This window comes from Aspergillus mulundensis (assembly GCF_003369625.1).
Source record: "Aspergillus mulundensis strain DSM 5745 chromosome Unknown scaffold_0, whole genome shotgun sequence".
Taxonomy (NCBI): Eukaryota; Fungi; Ascomycota; class Eurotiomycetes; order Eurotiales; family Aspergillaceae; genus Aspergillus; species Aspergillus mulundensis.
This window is the reverse complement of record NW_020797888.1, coordinates 1,490,069-1,507,477: the sequence shown is the minus strand read 5'-3', so window position 1 is coordinate 1,507,477 and position 17,409 is coordinate 1,490,069. Positions and strand designations below refer to the sequence as shown.

The window sequence follows — 17,409 nt, the reverse complement described above, 5'->3', positions numbered from 1 at the left end:
CAAACACAGACGGGATATAAAGCACCTCGTTCTCCGCCCTCTGACTCGAGATCCCAATCGCAGCGACATCCGCATACTGCGGTTCCGGCGCCAGCTGCACAAATCCCTCCGCAAGATCCTCACGAAACTGCAATATACGCAGACTCGCTGCTAATCACGCACCCACAGGCTCGTTGACCAGCGCATTCGGCTGCACCAGAAGCACGTCCACGAACTCAGAAGCTTCCGCTAGCATCTTCTGCGCCAGCACAAGGTCGCTATACGGCCGCGCGAACGCATTGCATATCATCCAGTGCAGCAGCGCCGGCCTAGCGGCTGCAAAGCGCGGGTTCCATGTCGCGGATGACAGTAGGAGGAGTCGAGGTCGCGGGTTCTGTGTCTGTACCGGCTCTTGTTTGCTGCCTTTGAGTGCCACTAAGGCGTCGAGAATCGCGGTTGCACAATTGCGCAGGATGCTTACGCCGGGAATATCCTCGTTCTCGCCAACAGTACAGATAATTGTTGTTGCGCCGCATTGGCAGTCGTGGATCAAAGCTCTGTCGTGGATGCTTCCTTCAAAGATGCGGACGCTGGCGTTGGAGGAAAGCGAGGGGACGAGCGCTTCCAGCTTGCTTCGCGAGCGGAAGTAGATGCGTGTTCGAGCTGGTGGGCCGGGTTAGTAATTCGCCATGCATTCCAATGCTCGAGAACTGCGTCCAGAGGCGTCTGTATCAGAATCTCGATGTTTGTGATTCCCTAGTATTTGAAGAGGTTGTCGAAGTAGGCGTCATCGTGGATGTAGAGGAGCACGTCTGCTAGGCTAGATGCTATGCACGTTGTTGTGTTCGGTAGGCAGGCGTCCAGTAGTCCGCGGGCTGGATTGTTCTCCGTGCAGCCAAACGAGAGCGCTTCTGTGGCGCCGGCTGGGGATTGCAGCTCCCAGGCATAGGCGAGATGAATGAAGGGGTGCCCGGCTGCGTCCATCACTCAGCAAGATGAAGGAATAGTTAGGCGGGGAAGACTCACGGCCACCCGTGAAGCCGTGGCCCTTCTCGAGGAGGCGCCGCAGGGTATTTGTCCGCTCGTTCTGGCAATCTGGGTCAAGGATGTATACGAGTTGCAAGCTATCGAGCCGCGTAGCGGCAGGAAGTCGCAATCGGCTATTGATGTGACAAGCCGTCTTAGTCAAGTTTGATTGTGGGAGAGTGCAGCTCGCTCCGGATGCGTTTGCCTCTTATCTTCCATGCTCAGAGGCCATCACATCATATCCGATGGGTATCCCGCCGCGAGGATGGTTGTTGTCATGAACGCTCGGTTTCTAAACATCCGTCGGGCTTGGAACTCCACCTTCCATTCATCCACATTTGATTACACTACTCTCTTGTCCTTTTCAATCTGCTCAAAGGGGACTTTGGCTCTAGAGTAATCGACATTAGCGCTTATACTAGGTTCCCCGGCGCAGAGTCGTCGATGCGGCGCCAATCGTCGAGCGTCCGAGAGAAGGTGACAGAGTTATATCATGCTTACGGTTCGTTCAGACGTCGAGCTACGCCCGTTACCTAGTGCTTATGGCGGGCTTTCTATTTGAGTTGTCTTGACTGCTTCATTGCTCGCTAGTCGCTGAGAAGCCATACTGATTTACTTCGATTTTTAGGAACGCACGTGCCCAAATTCGATATAGCAAGGTTTTATGCCGAGGACGACGTCCGCGACCTTCTAATTAGAAGCCAACGGCTAGGGCTACATCCCATCTCTCGGCGCGCTTCTCCGCAGGTGACGAGAAGCCCTACTACGCGATTGTGCTGATGCGGGGTTACGGTTTTACCGTAGCTGGCGGAAGAATCGAGGAAATCGAGGAAAGCGAGTTCGAGCTATCTAAACGGCAGAGAATGTACGGGTGCAAACGACCGCTCCTACTTTGCAACTCGCTGCTGACGTGGCTCCGTCGAGTGAGAGTGAAGGCGAGGAATTGTACTATCTGCATGACAAGGAGTTGTCCCCTACGACGCAGATGGGACAGTGGTCGGTCGTCAGGCCGTGGGATCTATGGGTCCGTGAGACTGGAGTGAACCCTCTATATCTGAACGATGCGTAGCCGGCTTTGAGTTCAAATGGCCTGGTCTGCAGATCGGATAGGTGCTACCCTATCCGCTGCTGTCCGCCTGCCTCAATACAAAGCTCATGAAGTGTCTCCCATGGCAAATCAACTCGTCATTGCTTTTTGTACGATGGCAGTGGAACCCTAGAACCTCCGACGTGATCTGGCCTGTTATGGCTTTCATCAATCAAGTTATCAAACAACCGATTAGTCCGATAAGAACAGCCTTTCATCGGTAGAGATCGTTCAGCTGCAGGCATGGAATCCATGATGCGCGTCAGATCACAATGGGCATTGGTGTAGCACGAGGCTTCCGCTCTTTCCGGCTCTTTCCGTACGACACTCGCAGCATATCATGCCCTTGGCTATTGCATTACCCCGCTAAGGCATCGCATGTCAAATCAGATCCGAAGGTAATTGGGTTTCGCTGTCGTGGTATCATTAACAGGGGCGATTAGAAGTCGGAGAAATCCAGATGCAAATGGTTGGACAACCGAGAACCTTGATCTGGGAGAAAAGAAGGCGTCATAATTCATGAATGCATGGTTGAGACTATCACCAGTTTGGGGAGTCTTGCAAGCGAGCTCAAGCTGGAGCATCCCTGGGATGGAAACGCTCACCGGTCGTCGAAGCGCGACATGGCCCTACTCTTCAGGGCCGATGACCAGGGACTCCTTGCCTCGCCTATCCATCCTAATTTTGCGCTACACTCTACGGATGCTTAAAACAGAGCAGATCTCACCGAAGCTGTGATGCTTTCGACTCACGCACGGCTACAATCTCTAGCCCTACCGACGTAGCTGGGAGGTGGAACTCACGCCGGCGATAATCCGTATCCCGCAAGCTACATCCTGCCAATGGAGCCACTATTGAGTTCGAGAAATCAAGGTATGATCACACATCGCGGCTGTTGCACAACAACCCCTACACCCCCTTGCGTCGTCCCCCGCTTCTGCATATGCCGTAGGACGGCGCGGAGCGGCAGGCAGTCGATATAAAGATCGTTGAGCAGCACGGAAGCAGGCCCAGACCAGTAATTTCACGCCCGTACTGACTGAGCAATGGCTGCCAAAGCACTGGAAGCAGGGGACACACCGAACCAACCTAGCCACACCTGCGGGGACCAATACATGGCCACCAGCAGACTTGAAGAGGCACGAGCCGGCACCATCAACGCAGACGACCTCGTTCTCCGCGCAAACGGCCATAAGCCTGAGCTCCGTCGGCAGTTCAACTGGCTCTCCGCACTGGGGCTCGCGTTCTCCATTACGAACTCATGGGTCGGATACTTGGTGCGTCTACTACCTACCAAATGCCCTGCGTGCCCACAGGGTTATCACCCTCTGACCATGCGATGCAGAGCAATTTCGGCCAAAATATGGCCTACGGCGGCCCGCGACTGGTGATAGTCGGGCTCGTACTCGCCTTTTCAGCGCAGTCGATTATTAGTATCGGACTCGCGGAGATAGGATCTGCGTTTCCTTCATCCGGAGGCCAATATCACTTTTGCTTTTTACTTGCCCCGAAAGAGTCGAGGAAATTTGCGGGCTATGTTATTGGGTGGATGTCTGTTGTTGCTTGGTGGATTACTACGTATGCTTCACTCTTCTTCTCGGTCTGCGGTGGCCTTATCGACAACTAACATATACCTAGGTCATCCGGTATAGCCCTCGTCGCAACGACCTTAGCAGGCATTATCAATTTCTTCAACCCGAGCTTCACGGCAACGCAGTGGCAGATCTATCTGTTCTTCGTGGCGGTAGCGGTCATTACGAGCGAGTTTACATCTCCCAGTGCAATACTCCCAGCTAATATTGCGCAGTCATTCCTGTCTTCGTCGCGTCCAAGAAAGTGGCGTTTATCTGTCAAATTACCCTCCTCATGTCCGTTGTTGGCGTGACGATAACCCTCTTCATTCCAGTCGGTATGCAAGAGTACGTCCGGCCTGGATCATTCCTCGTTAGCCCAGGTACCGGCATCGAAACGGGCTGGGGACCTGGAGTATCCTGGATGCTGGGGATCTGTAACGCCATGTATGCGTTTGGCGGGACGGATGGAGGTTAGAACCCTATCTGCTATGCCCCTCATGTACTGTTCAGGGCGATTTCTGATGACAATCTAGCCCTCCACATCGCCGAAGAAATGGTGAACCCCGGCCGACGTGTACCCCAAATCATCATGTCGACGCTGCTAATTGGTCTCGTGACGACGCTGCCACTGTTTATTGCTCTTTTGTTGTTTTCAACGGATACGGCGGCGATTGTCAATTCGCAACTTCCGAGTGCGGAGCTCCTTTACCAGGCGTGAGTCCTCGCTCAAGGTTAAGGAAAATGCTAGGCAGAGCTAACGAGAGTGCTGTGTAGAACGGGCAGCAGAACAGTCACCATGTTCCTCATTACGTGGATACTCATCGTCTATATCTGTACGTTCCCATATATACCCCATTTATCTCAAGCCTGCTGGCTAAGTTTAAACAGCATGCCTCCCCTCGCAATGGGTAACAAGCGGCCGGATTGCGTGGGCGTTTGCAAGAGATGTATGTCCCCCTCGCTCCTTTCCATAAAAAACCAACCAAGCCATCTGACAAATGTTTAAAAGAACGGCACGCCCTTCTCGCCCTACTTCAGCACCATAAATCCCCGGCTGCAATTCCCTGTCAGGACCACGACCGCCGCGCTCGTCTTCGTCCTCCTTTATGGCCTCCTGTATCTCGCATCAACAACCGCATTCAACAGTATCATCACCTCCGCTGTCTTGTTCTTGAACATCACCTATGCCGCACCGCAGGGGATCCTCCTAGTTGACCGTCTACGCCTGCTCCTCGCCCAGACAACTAGCAGCATGGAGAATAGCAGCATCCTACCACACCGATACCTTGATCTCGGCCTCCTCGGTACTTTCTGCAACGCCTTCTCGATTCTCTGGATCATCGTCCTGGGTGTCTTCGTCTGCTTCCCGCCCCGCCTTCCTGTGAGCGTGGAATCAGCAAACTATACCCCTGCTGTTGTGGTAGGGATTTTCGGGATCATTGTATTGTTCTGGGTGGTTAGTGGACGGAAGATGTTCACGGGGCCCAGTGTTGATTGGGAGGGACTGAGGAGGGCGTAGCATCTGAGTAGACTCACTCGAAAGGCAGGAGCTGGGCAACAAAGGCTGCAGGGAAAGCACAATCTACCAGCACCTGGTTCATTCAGTAGAAGTTTGACAGTGGAATCCGGTGGTTTTCTCTTGTCCTGTTGTCCTGCTGAAAATGCATGTTCTGCCATGGCCACTGTGCGTGGTGTGGGTTGCATTCACTTTGGTCTTCTCTCTCGCTGGATTTCATGGCCTTGTCCCTCTTTCGCCCATCTCGTCTGCTCTTTTTATTGCCATCCTCCCTCTGTTTGATTTCTCCCTTTTCCTTAACTTTCCCATCGCTTGTCAACACTCTCTTTTGAGCGCAGCGTATGCCATCTTGTTTGTGATATTGTCCTGCCTCGCCTTACTTGTCCTGCTATCGCTTTGAACTTGCTGAATCTGTTTGTACTTTCGTCTATCTGCTCGCCTCTTCATACCGTTCTTAGGTTACTTTTTCCCTTTCCTTTCCGTCTGCTTTCACAAGGCAAGGAGCTCAGCACCCTACTTCTGAGGACAAGTATTGCTAATACAATGCCACAGCATCAAGATGCCCCCCGTCCAGTCTGGTTCCAATGTTCTTGGTGACCTCTCCAAGCTCCCCGCCGAACTGCGCATCATGGTCTATAACTACCTGGTGCCTTCACTTGGGTCTCAACGCACCTCCCATGAAAACGAGACGTCGTCCGATTCTGAGCACCCTGATGGCGCCTCGGACCCCCTTTTTGTCCTCTTCATCGAGCAGAAGCAGCGTGAGCGACTCGGGATTACGCCCAATCCGGAACCTGAAGCTGGAGTTGACTCTGACCCCAACCCCGATCCTTTTGCCATCCTTCGTACGAGCAAGGCAATATACAATGAAGCAAGCTACGAGCTTTACAGAAAGCTCAACATTGAGTTCTTCATTCGCCCGGTTACAAACAATACCACGACAGATAGCCCCTATGTCCGCATTCGTGAACTCAACTTCGCGGAGACCATCTTCGAATGCGCTCTTCGTCCAGCCGGTGACAGCATACGCGAAATGATCCGCGACCTCCCCTACGCCAATGCGCCCAGTATAACTGTCAACGTCTACCCACCCGAGTTTGACACCACGACTCGTCAAGGCGAAAATGCTGGCCCCGGATTGGTTCTGCTGTGGGACCGCATCAACAAAATCGTCAACGCACTGGTCCGAGCAAAGACATTGCGAAGCCTCACTCTCTCATTCTGCCGCCCTGTTAGTGAGAGGTCAGGATGGGTTGATCTAGGCAAGAAACAAGGCCGGGTCAGTGTGCAAAGACTGTCCCGACCTGAGCATTGTTCAACCAAGGCGTTCATTACCCGGATGAAGATCGATATTGAGCGTGAGATGTACGACCATGAAGTTCTCTTCCTGCCATTTTTTCGGCTGGCGGGCCATGTCCAGAACATGAGCGTGACCTATGCAGGCGCCGACTTTAACATCGCCGCATGCACGCCTGACAGTGAAGCAAAGTACCTGGACTGGACATTCCACCGCATCGCCCTCCGCCACCTCTTTCACGCGCCTGGAGGTGTGCCCTCCAAACGCGCCGAGCTAGTCCTCAAAGTCTTCCCCCGTCTCATCGCCGAAACGAATCTCTTTAACCAGTATGCTGTGCGCAACTCCTCCTCTACATTGCGCCATGAGATCAGAAGGGAAAGTCTCTGGAGGCCAAACTCTGCAAAGGCGCGGGCTCAGCGGGTGGAGGATCCGAGCGAGACGGAGAAGCTTCCGGAAGGAATGAAGTGGACCTGGCCTGATTTTGTTTTTGCTCTGGATGAAACGCGCGTTGGGGTGCAGGACGAAGATGAAGAGAGTGAGGTGGACGAAATGAAAGAATAAATAGATGGCTGATCCAGTATGCATCATAGCGGTATTATGTACGAACGTGGCAACGTGTCTGGCTCTTTGTCTCTTTCAAATGTACTCTGGATGGGGTAGTCAGTTCTAAGCTGAGTTGTCCTAGGACTGAGTTGTATAGGCCCTATGAGACTTCTTGTATAAGGCAGGTTTAGTGGATGTCCCGCTGGCCCCTCTGGTGTCAACACCGATCTTGGTTATATCCGTCAAGGGTTACCTAGGTACTTTCTTCAATGCTTCTCAGTCTGAAACCTGCTAATGTCCGTAAAGATTGCCCAAGGTCTAAGCCATTCGGGGCAACTTCTCTGGCGATGAAACTCTATTCATTAAATACTGCACTTGCATATACTATCTGCGACGCACTGTCCATCTCCAGCCATTCTATCTACTCCTTGTAAGGGGCAATTGCCTTGGTCGGGGCCACATAATCCATCGTCAGCCAAATGGCAACGTCCGAAATCAGGGCAAAGGAACCAAAGAATCAGGGATCACACTTGGTCGAGGCCTAGTTGGTGCCACTGTGACAGGCTAAAAAGATAGCGCAATGTGGCACTGCAAGGCCCCTGGCCAGGGTGACGGTGACAATTGGCGATAAATGGACAGACACACGAGTCCAGGCTAGCCAGGAATGCCTATAGACCGCCATCTAAAAATGATGGCGGCCGCCAGAACTCTTGTCCTCGTCGCCGGAGGTAATGGTTTGTCCTTCTTCCACCCGGTTCCATCATGGACTGTCCTCCCCCATCCACGATTACCGCGCCAGTAAGGCGCTCCACATGGATACTGCCAGCCAGCCAGTTGAGTATGAGCACAAGGGGATCAGGGTGTTCTTGTATAGATAATCCGGGCTTCACGCAGAAATCCAGGGCCGCATACATAATACGGCGGAGAATGGGGCGCGCGCGGCGATGGACTCGATGTTACGGTTGATGAATATGCTGGAGGGAAGAGAGACGAGACCTCGAGTGCGGCCGCATCTTGCATAATGAGGGGGCGTATCCATGTGTGCTGGTTTATTCAAGACTTGTACAGTATGCAGCAGAAGACAGCCCCTTGATGGTTGTGTACCAGCGATCCTACCTACAATGGTACTTGACGAATAGGCCGCCATCTCGGCGACGAGGGAACGATAGGAACGAGCTCGATTCTCTGTCTGACGAAATGTATCGGAAAAAGAATCTGTGATATCTCCTATGCTGGGTTATATATGTGCTTCTACCATGCATACCATGGCCGAGATTGATCTAGGTAAGATGGGCAGTCTATTCCAGCACTAGGATGGCAATACCAAATTCTTAGAACGTCGAAGGAGATTAATCTAGTTATAACCATTTAACTGAATCTAGTCAAAGCGAAATGATATCTTTGGATTGATTTGTTTTCCTGCAGGGAAGCGTTCATCAGGGTGGAAGGCCGCTAGCCCTAAGTGCCCGTGACCGCAGCAGCGGATGCCCCAGCGAATGCAGCGGGCAGACTGTGGCAGACTCCTTCACAGCAGCGCATGCTGCGCTTCTGACTATTTATTCGATTTCTCTGCCTGATTTCAATCTCCGTTTTCTTTCCCCCTTCATCCTCTCTAGCTTTAATCCAAGTTCTTTCATCACTGCATTTCCCAAGGTTCTATCCACCATCCTCACTTGTTTGCTCCGTCTCCTCTTCCGCCATCATGCTGCCCTGCTTGTGGCTTGTCTTTGCCGTGCTCATCCTGCTGAGTATCGGCATCTGTCGCGCTTTCTCGAGTACTCTGGTCTATCTGTTTGGTCTTCTCTCCCAGGCCGGGGTTGTCTGGCTCCAGGCAGGTCCCCAATCCCCCGACGACCAGAGCCATATCTCGCTAACAGCAGCAGTCCATCGCGTTCCTCGCCCAGCGTCCTCGTAATATCGATCGTGGTCTCGGACCTCGCTCCAAGCTCTCCCCCGAGCTCTGTGCCATGGTCCTCAGCTCCCCAAAGCCTCAACCTCGGTCTCCTCCTCATATTACAGAGGAAAGCCTGGTCCTTCGCCTCGCTGATTTCCTGCTTTTTTGGCTTTGTGCTGCCCCAGACCCGCTTGCCATCCTCAGCGCAATCGATGGAGTCTACATCAAAGCCGTGAAGATGCTCTACAAGGGCCTAACCATCGAATTCGACTTCCACCCCGACAAGTCCGGCCTTTATTGTCCCCGCATCCGCATTCCGGAGCTCGGTGTTGACGAGCCAGTCTTTGATCCAAAGACTGGGAAGATGCACACCTGGATCAAGGGCCTCCACTACCCTTTTGCCCGCAGCATAATCGTCAACATCTACCCATCTTGTCTCTCGCAAACGTCAGATCCTGAGAAGGCTACCCGCGGATTACTCTCCCTCTGGACCCGCCTCCGCGAGCTCGTCAATATCTTGTCAAAGGTAAAGAATATCGAGAACCTCATCGTCAACTTCTGCCCGTCCGACGACCTCAACCGCAATGGCCTGCCATCAGGATGGGTCATCAACAACCAGCCCCGCGTCAGCCTGCAGAAGAATCAGGATCCCTGGTATACCATCACCACGAACAGCACGCTCAAGGGCATAGCCAAGTTCCTGGTCCCAGCCCACCGCGAGATGTTCGATCACGAGGTCGTCTTCCTACCCTTTTGCGAATTGGTGGATAATGTTACACGCCTGGACGTGACGTTCGCCGGCGTCTCGGTCTCCAGCAATGAGCGAGTTGATCTAGATGGCGACGCAGGAGGGCTGGACTGGTCCTTCCACCGCGTCGCGATGCGTCACTTTTTCAACAACCCTGCCCATCCCCGTTCTACTGAAGTCAAAAAAGTCCTGCGAATCCTCCCCCTCTTTATCGCGGAAACGGAGGTCTTCTACCGCTCTGCGATGGATATGATCGACCAAGGCGAGTCCGGGCGCAAGTGGCGCTGCGAGCATTTTTTGGAACCGGAGTACCTTCGTCTCTCGATGGATCTCGATGCGCAGTATGGTGATGGCGTTCAGTGGACTTGGCCTGGTTTTGTGCTTGGTTTGGATAGCGATGTTCAGAATCATTGAGGTTGAGTTGGTGAGAAACCAAAGAGACGAGTGGTCCACTCTGTCTATCTGGCCATCGACATTTCTTTTCTTTTCCAGGCCTCATTTCTTCCCTTTTTCATATGTTGCGTTTCATATTTTTGAGTTAGTGTCAGTACTTCTTCTTCATCTTGGGTAGGCTCAGATATGCACTACTACAAGAGGAGACGGAGGAAGTCATCAAATAACAAATTGGCATATCCTTCTGTCCAGTCCGTACCACATCTAGGATAACCTCAACCCACCTTGCTTCTCTTCCTTGGACTCATGGTTCACTCCGTGCATACAGAGAACCTCCAGATGAAGCCGGCTTGGTCATACTGTAGGTCTGTGAGATGGCTCTGCCTGGCGCGGGCGGCTCCTGGTGCCTGGGTATTCTATGCGTCTTTAGACACAATATCAAAGTGTACCCTATGCACGATGTAGAAAGAAGTCCAGCTTTGGGGTGCACTAGCCCTTCCATTGAGAATGTTTGCTCTTCTTTGACCAGTCGGTGTCTCTTTTGGTGACTGGGCCAGCCATCATAGTCCTTTCAGTCTCAAGCAAACATCCATATACATACCTTTGATATATCTACCCTGCTAAGTAGCCTCAATAAGACAAAAGGACTTTGATCTACCTAGGATATATTGTCAGTCTTTTCTCTCGTCCTTCTTATTCTTCCCTTCTGTTTTCTCATCATACCTGATCCAACCGGTTCTGCTTTCTTCGCCGTTTACTTCCTCCACCACAGCCATGTCGAACCCAATGGGTTACTTCAAATGCTTTCTTACTTGCGCCACCCGGTTATCTAACCGAATGGACTACTTCCTCAAAGGCTTTCTTACTTGGTCCGTTCTTCTTCACGTTATCCTTCTATTGATCCTACTGAATGTTCGATTGGAGACGTTGTTCGGAGACAATACAAAGTCAGCGCCTGCAGCTGAGCAGTTCTTTGACTCAGAGTCCGACTGCCAGGCTGCACTTTACGAAAATCCAGACATTTTCAAAGCCCGCCAGATCGAGATCGACATTCGCCCGCTGGCAGACGCACGCGGTGGCCGCATCCGTATCCCTGGGGTCTCCCTACGTCGGGAACTCTTCGACTTTGACGGCGCTGGTGCTGTCTGCGAGTGGATTTCACGCCTCCCTTTCGGCCTTGCACAGACGACCATCCATATCTACGCGCCTCCAGCAACTAGTTTTCCAGACGAACAACGCAGCGGAAATGAACCCGCTAGCGCGAAAGCGGGACTGATAATTCTCTGGGACAGGATAAATAAACTCGTTGACATGCTTGGACGAGTGGGATCGGTCGAAAGCCTGGTTCTCATGTTGCACTCCAAGGACCCCAATGGACCAGGAGATAACGAATCCAAGAGCACAGGCTGGCACGGTTGCAGGATTTCTGGCCGGGGTCGAATCAGCCTCAACCTTCGCAAGCCTTTGCCTGATTCTAGTCCTCCCTGGCTCGAGAAGCTAGTAAGCGAGACCAAATTCCATTTCGGATTCCGCCGCACACTGTATAACCATGAAGTCGTCATGTTGCCTTTCTGTCGACTGCGCAATGTCCGACACCTGAGCGTGACACCGCCTCTTGATCTCTCATCCCCATGGATGTTCCTCAACTTCAGACTGTACCGTCTTGCGCTGTCCCATTTCTTCAACAGCAACAAGCCCACCCCCGCCGCTCGGCTCGCCGGGGAACCTCGTGCAATCCATGTAGACCGCATGCTCGATATATTCGAGCGCCTTATCACGGAGATTAATACCGCCTATCACTTTTCACTGGAGGGTTTGGCTGATGGCGTCGTGAATGGGATGGAGCGCGATCTGCATGGTCAGCTGAAGCGCAAGCTTCTTTGGCGCTCTGCCATTTCGCAGGCCATTTCGCAGACGGACGAAAAGACGGAAGAAAAGGCTGAAGGAAAGTATAAGGGTGGGTATAGATGGATTTGGCCGGATGTTCTTGATTGGGATGCGGAGTGCTGATGGCGTTGTTGTTAGAGGGACGCAGATTGAGGAGAATATATGGAAGGTGATAGGACAAGCTGCGAGGAAGGAGCAAGCGTGGACATACTAGACTGTATTTAACTCCAATGAATGAAGAGCAAGTGTCTGGTCCCACTCAAGCTACGTGCGAAGTACATCATCCGCCCATGGTTCCTTTGTCATCGCCACTATAAGGAGCGAAATTCAATCAACACACTTGCCCCTGAGAAAAGCATTCCTACGACCATGGCTGATGTTACCCCATTTACTGTAAGTCATCAACCTTTAGCCTACACCCTGACTAACAAACTAGGTACACCTCCCCGACTCCCTTCTTGAAGAGATCAAGATCAAGCTGCGCTATGCCCGTCTGGACGACGGCATGGGCGAGGTCGAATGGAACGACCTGGAGATCGGACATGAGTCTCTCAAACAGCTAGTAGAATACTGGCGCGATGAGTACGACTGGCGCAAATACGAAGCATTTCTCAACACATTCCACCATTTCAAGACCCCAGTTTCAGTACAAGGGTTTGAGGACATTGATTTACATTTCCTTCATCATCGCTCATCCAGGAAGGATGCGGTTCCATTGCTTTTCGTTCATGGGTGGTATGTTTTTGCTTCTCCTTTCCGATTCTTGCCTCGTCTGTGTATCGGTGTCAGATACTGATCACCGTCCAGGCCCGGCTCATTCTTCGAAGCGCTCAAGATCATCCCGCTCTTGACGGAGCCAGGAGATAGCACCAAGCAGGCTTTCCATGTTGTGGCTCCTTCGCTTCCCGGATATGGGTTCAGCTCGTACTCCAAGAAGCGCGGATTCGCTCTCAAGCAGCATGCGGAGTGCTTTGCTGGGTTGATGAAGAAACTGGGCTATGAGAAATATGTCTGCCAGGTAAATGCTCAAGTCCAGTTTTTTTGTATGTGAATGCTTGCTGATCTTTTAGGGCGGCGACTGGGGCTCTTCGATCGTGCGGTACATGGCCCTCAACTTCCCTGAATCCGTCCAAGCCATCCACATCAACATGTTCCTCGCGCTGCCACCGGACCATCTCAAAGAGAAGCCTAAAAGCGAGTATAGCGAGCAAGAACAGAAGAACATGGAGCGGACTGAGTGGTTCGCGACCAACGAGGTAAGCCATCTCTCACTATACACTACTTCTATTTACTTACGCGCATTTGCAGAGAGGGTACCAGCGCATTCAAGAGACAAAGCCCGTAACACTCGGCTACGCATTCCACGACTCTCCAGTTGCGCTGCTTGCGTGGTTCGTCGGCAAACTCCACGCCTGGACGGACAGATACCCCTGGACACCTGACGAGCTCATCCACTGGGTGCTTATCCACTACCAAGGCAGTCCGAGCGCCGCAATGCAGATATATAAGGAGGCTGCGGCGGTGCTGAATGAGAATCCGAACAGTATGCTCGGGCGGTACATTAAGCAGCCCGTTGGGGGGTCGGTGTTTCCGAAGGAGGTGAGTACGCTTTATTACAGCCCCAGGCTACCCCCATGAAAAGGCGCTCTTGCTAATTGCGTGTCAGCTCTGGATATCCCCGCGCGAGTGGATGGAAGAGAACTGTAACATCAAATTCTGGAGACAACATAGCAGCGGCGGACACTTTGCTGCGTGGGAGAGGCCGCAGGAGCTGGTCGATGATGTGGCTGAATTCTATGCGCGGGATGGGCCGGTCTTTGGTTCGTAGACTGGTGATGAGGAATGATATGTGCATGACGAATAATGATATGTCTTGTCCGTGATCATCTTCAAGCCGTTTATTTCCAATGTCCAAGCAAAACTGGTTCTCCTCACTGATGACTGGGCTCATCAGTTCATCAGTGCTCTGCAAGATTGAGACTAAATAGATTAGTGATTGCACTTGGATATAGCTTATATTGGTAGAATTGAGGATTATTGTAAGTCCTTTTGTCAATCATTGCGCAAGGATGAATGTCCAGTGCATGACCCCTAAAGTTGTGCCGCCGGGTTATGCCCAGCATCTGAGTCAGCATTAGCGGCATGCTGTATGACCCAGAGAGCTTCACGTGACGTCGATCAACCGTACCACCACTGCAGCTTGTGCCTTGAACTCTGGAGCTCTCTCCAAGTACAAACAACACCACCGCAATCGCCCCAGCATGGCCTCCCACCAAGTCGCCATAGCCAAGGCCTCGCTAGCCGCCGGCCTGCTCAGGCCAGACCCAACATCCGTCCCTCGCGACGAAATCACAGCCCTCCATTCTACACTCGACCGAGCACTGTCGCACTGCTCGCCCGCAAACATCCAGGTTTGATCTGCTCCTGCGCGTTCCTCGACGGCCGGAAAGCGAAACAAGTACTAAACTCCTTTGCTCGAACCGAACAGAGATGCAAGGCGTGGCTTCTCGAGTACGTGGTCGCGTCGTCGAACCGGGTTGCCCTGTTGGCAAAGTATTTGGTTGTATTGTCGGGCTCGCTGGATACCGGGTCGGATGGGAAGGAGAAAGAGAAGCAAGCGGTTCGCCCGTCAGCGAAACGGAAACGATTGCACATCCTGTACCTCCTGAACGATCTCTTCCACCACACGAAATATCACGCGTCGTCGACTGCGGCGTTCTCGGCGCTTTGTGGGTCGCTGCAGCCGCATATGGTCGAGTTGCTGAGTTACGCTGCGTGCTACGATCGTGAGAAGAATCCTAAGCATCATCGGAGGTTGAGCGAGTTGTTGGATATTTGGCAGGAACATGGGTATTTTGGCGCCGACTATGTGGGGAAGCTTCGCGAGGTGGTTGCCAATTCGGCCGTTTCGGGGCCGGTTACGACGTCGTCCAATACGCCCGGTGCGGAGAGCATAGAGCCAGATCGCAAGGCGCGAGACGGGCCGTATGTCATGCCGTCTACCCATGGAGACCCGTCAACCCCGTACTATGATCTCCCGGCGGGGAATCTCATCCCGCATATCATCCCCAACTCGACAGTTCCACTCCAGCCGGACATGATCAAACCACTGCATTTTGTGGCGGGCCCGGCAGACGGGAAACTGGTGTCGGCGCTGAAGGTGTTCCTCGCAGACGTCGATCGGATCTACAGTCCAGGCAGTTCGGATCAGAAAGACGGGGAGATTGTGGACATTGACGAACTGGGCCAGAGGGTGATTCGCGATGAGATTACAGGTGATATCCTAGAAGGCGAGACATACTACGGCTGGTCTCGGTCTTTCTGTCAGCAGATGAAGAAGAGAAACGCACGCGACAGAAGCGCAAGCCGCAGCCGCAGCCGCAGCCGCAGCCCTCCAAAGCGCAGACGCTACAGCAGCGCAAGCGACGACAGCAGATACCGCAGCTCCCGGAGCCGGTCACGGTCACGGTCGCCGCGACGAGGTCGTTACGACTCGCGTTCTCGCTCGCGAAGCCGGTCGTACTCACCGGCGCCGCCAGCTCCTGCCCCCGCACAAACCCAAAGCCACCCGCAGCACCCGCCCCCGCAACATAACCCCTACAACCAGCCACCGCCACCGCCACCATACCCTCCACAACATCAACCTCACCAGATGCATTACCCTCCCGCGCCAAACGCATTCCCCCCTCCGCCGCCTCCAAATTACCAGGGCGCATGGCCTCCGCCGCCTCCGCCGCAAATGCCCAACTTTCCGCCTCCATTCCAGCATATGCATCAGATGCAACCCGGTGCACCTCTGCCTCCGCCCCCGCCGGGCTCATATGGTTATCCGCCTGGTGGAAGAGGCTGGAATCAGCATCCGCCGCCGCCACCGCCGTCTGGACGCGGATGGCGGTAACCACATATTCACAGTTTATGTACGATAGTCAAAGAAGATTCTATTCAATAGCTATCTAATGAGATAGTAAAAACGGCCGCCGACGGCAAGGCCGTCGAAAAACGAAACAGTTATCCCAAGCAAGATATACGAAGTCGAAATCAACAATAATTTAGCTCACTGGTACCACCTAGGCCGACTGGAGCCAAGTACCTAGACCCGTCCGCCACCACCAGGCCAACTCCAACACCAAAACTCCCTTTGAACACCTGACCAAAGCTCCAGATCCTAGTTGAGCTTAGAAGATGCCGCTGCCGCTGCCACCGCCGTGGGCGTCGCACTCACAGCAGAACTCAGGTAGGAGCAGCGAGCTAGGTCGCCGCGGCCTCACTCTTCTCAATCGCTTCCTTCTTCTCCTCGATCGCCGTGTCGAAAGGGATACACCCGCTCTTGAAGTGGGAGTCGGCGCCGGCCGGCCTGTTACACAACCCTGATCAGCCACTTTCACTCCCTCAGGCCGTAGGATAGACGTACCTACCACCGCCCGCATCATCAGAACAACATATCACACTATCCAGACAGTGGATGCTAGGCTCAGCGAGACCATCACTTCACCTGTTCCCCGGATCAAACCCAATTAGTCCCCATCCCATTTACTCCATCCTCCAAATATGGATATGGATCACAAACGCACCTTCCAAAGGAAGACGCACACTGGAACCCACAGCACTGCTGGCCTTCACCCCCTGCACCCAAGGCAGCAGGCCGCCCAAAGCCTTCTCGTCCATGAATTCTCTGCGAGCCCGCTAGCGCGTGCAGCATTGTTTTGAAAAGTGGCTTAGTGGGCACGTTGGATCGAGGGATGCCGGGGCGTCGGGTGCTAGCTAGCTGCGTTGCGATGGCGTGGATGGGGGATTGTGAGGTTGTTGCTTGGTTTGGTTTGGAGGTGGGGGGTTCAGGGAGGATGTGTTGGGGGTTGGGGTTGGTTCGCTGATGGGTGTGCTGAAGGGGATGCCGGTTGTGCTTGAGGTTAAGGAGAGAGGGAGGGGAAATGCATCCTCAGAGCAATGAGTGTGGTTTGTTAAAGGAGTGGATTGGGTTGGATCGGCTGGTATAGCTTTTGAGCGAGTGGAAGTTTGGAAGAGGACAAGAGGGAAAGAGGGCAAGACAAGAGAGCAAGAGAGAAAAGAGCAGAGGAGAACGCGAAAGGCCCAGAAGAGAACCAACGAAATAAAATGCCGAACCCAGGGTATTTGCCAGAGCCCGATGGATGGCGCCCATCAGAATGGCAGGGATGATATATTCCAAGGCTGGCAGGTTCATCGAGGACCCTAGATGTACTACGACAAGAACCTACCTGGTGCCAACACAAACGAAGCCATCAAGGCATTGGGGAATTGCCATGACCTCAGAGATCCGTGACATCTCCAGATAGACAATTCATCCGGGCAAAACTTGCATAACCTGCTTCCACTTCATGTGAAAAGCAAATTTGCATTTGCAGAACTAAGTTGACCTAACTCGCGTTATGGTCTCAGGAACCTTGGAAACTATTCATTCCAGTCCCATAGAACGAGCTGGACTGCTC

At 53.0% G+C, this 17,409-nt stretch overlaps 6 protein-coding genes across 6 annotated transcripts; all 6 read left to right on the top strand.

The window, feature by feature from the left end:
- Positions 1–3,138: 3,138 nt before the first annotated feature.
- DSM5745_00420 (uncharacterized protein) lies at positions 3,139–5,185 on the top strand (the record flags this gene model as incomplete). The annotated part of the gene is made up of 8 exons (XM_026742436.1): positions 3,139–3,369; positions 3,438–3,650; positions 3,731–3,842; positions 3,900–4,136; positions 4,200–4,380; positions 4,441–4,499; positions 4,555–4,613; positions 4,676–5,185. The coding sequence occupies 8 exons, from the start codon at positions 3,139–3,141 to the stop codon at positions 5,183–5,185; spliced, it is 1,602 nt and encodes a 533-aa protein (XP_026608281.1).
- Positions 5,186–5,741: 556 nt separating this feature from the next.
- DSM5745_00419 (uncharacterized protein) lies at positions 5,742–7,040 on the top strand (the record flags this gene model as incomplete). The annotated part of the gene is made up of 1 exon (XM_026742435.1): positions 5,742–7,040. One exon carries the CDS (start codon positions 5,742–5,744, stop codon positions 7,038–7,040), a length of 1,299 nt encoding a protein of 432 aa, XP_026608280.1.
- A 1,684-nt stretch (positions 7,041–8,724) lies between these two features.
- On the top strand, positions 8,725–10,078 carry DSM5745_00418 (uncharacterized protein; the record flags this gene model as incomplete). The annotated part of the gene is made up of 2 exons (XM_026742434.1): positions 8,725–8,841; positions 8,906–10,078. The coding sequence occupies 2 exons, from the start codon at positions 8,725–8,727 to the stop codon at positions 10,076–10,078; spliced, it is 1,290 nt and encodes a 429-aa protein (XP_026608279.1).
- Positions 10,079–10,831: 753 nt separating this feature from the next.
- Positions 10,832–12,067, top strand: DSM5745_00417 (uncharacterized protein; the record flags this gene model as incomplete). The annotated part of the gene is made up of 1 exon (XM_026742433.1): positions 10,832–12,067. The coding sequence occupies one exon, from the start codon at positions 10,832–10,834 to the stop codon at positions 12,065–12,067; it is 1,236 nt and encodes a 411-aa protein (XP_026608278.1).
- A 246-nt stretch (positions 12,068–12,313) lies between these two features.
- Positions 12,314–13,772, top strand: DSM5745_00416 (epoxide hydrolase family protein; the record flags this gene model as incomplete). The annotated part of the gene is made up of 6 exons (XM_026742432.1): positions 12,314–12,337; positions 12,381–12,679; positions 12,752–12,962; positions 13,015–13,200; positions 13,253–13,543; positions 13,611–13,772. 6 exons carry the CDS (start codon positions 12,314–12,316, stop codon positions 13,770–13,772), a joined length of 1,173 nt encoding a protein of 390 aa, XP_026608277.1.
- Positions 13,773–14,205: 433 nt separating this feature from the next.
- DSM5745_00415 (RNA polymerase II-binding domain-containing protein) lies at positions 14,206–15,842 on the top strand (the record flags this gene model as incomplete). Its single annotated transcript, XM_026742431.1, has 2 exons — positions 14,206–14,355; positions 14,433–15,842. The coding sequence occupies 2 exons, from the start codon at positions 14,206–14,208 to the stop codon at positions 15,840–15,842; spliced, it is 1,560 nt and encodes a 519-aa protein (XP_026608276.1).
- Positions 15,843–17,409: the final 1,567 nt, after the last annotated feature.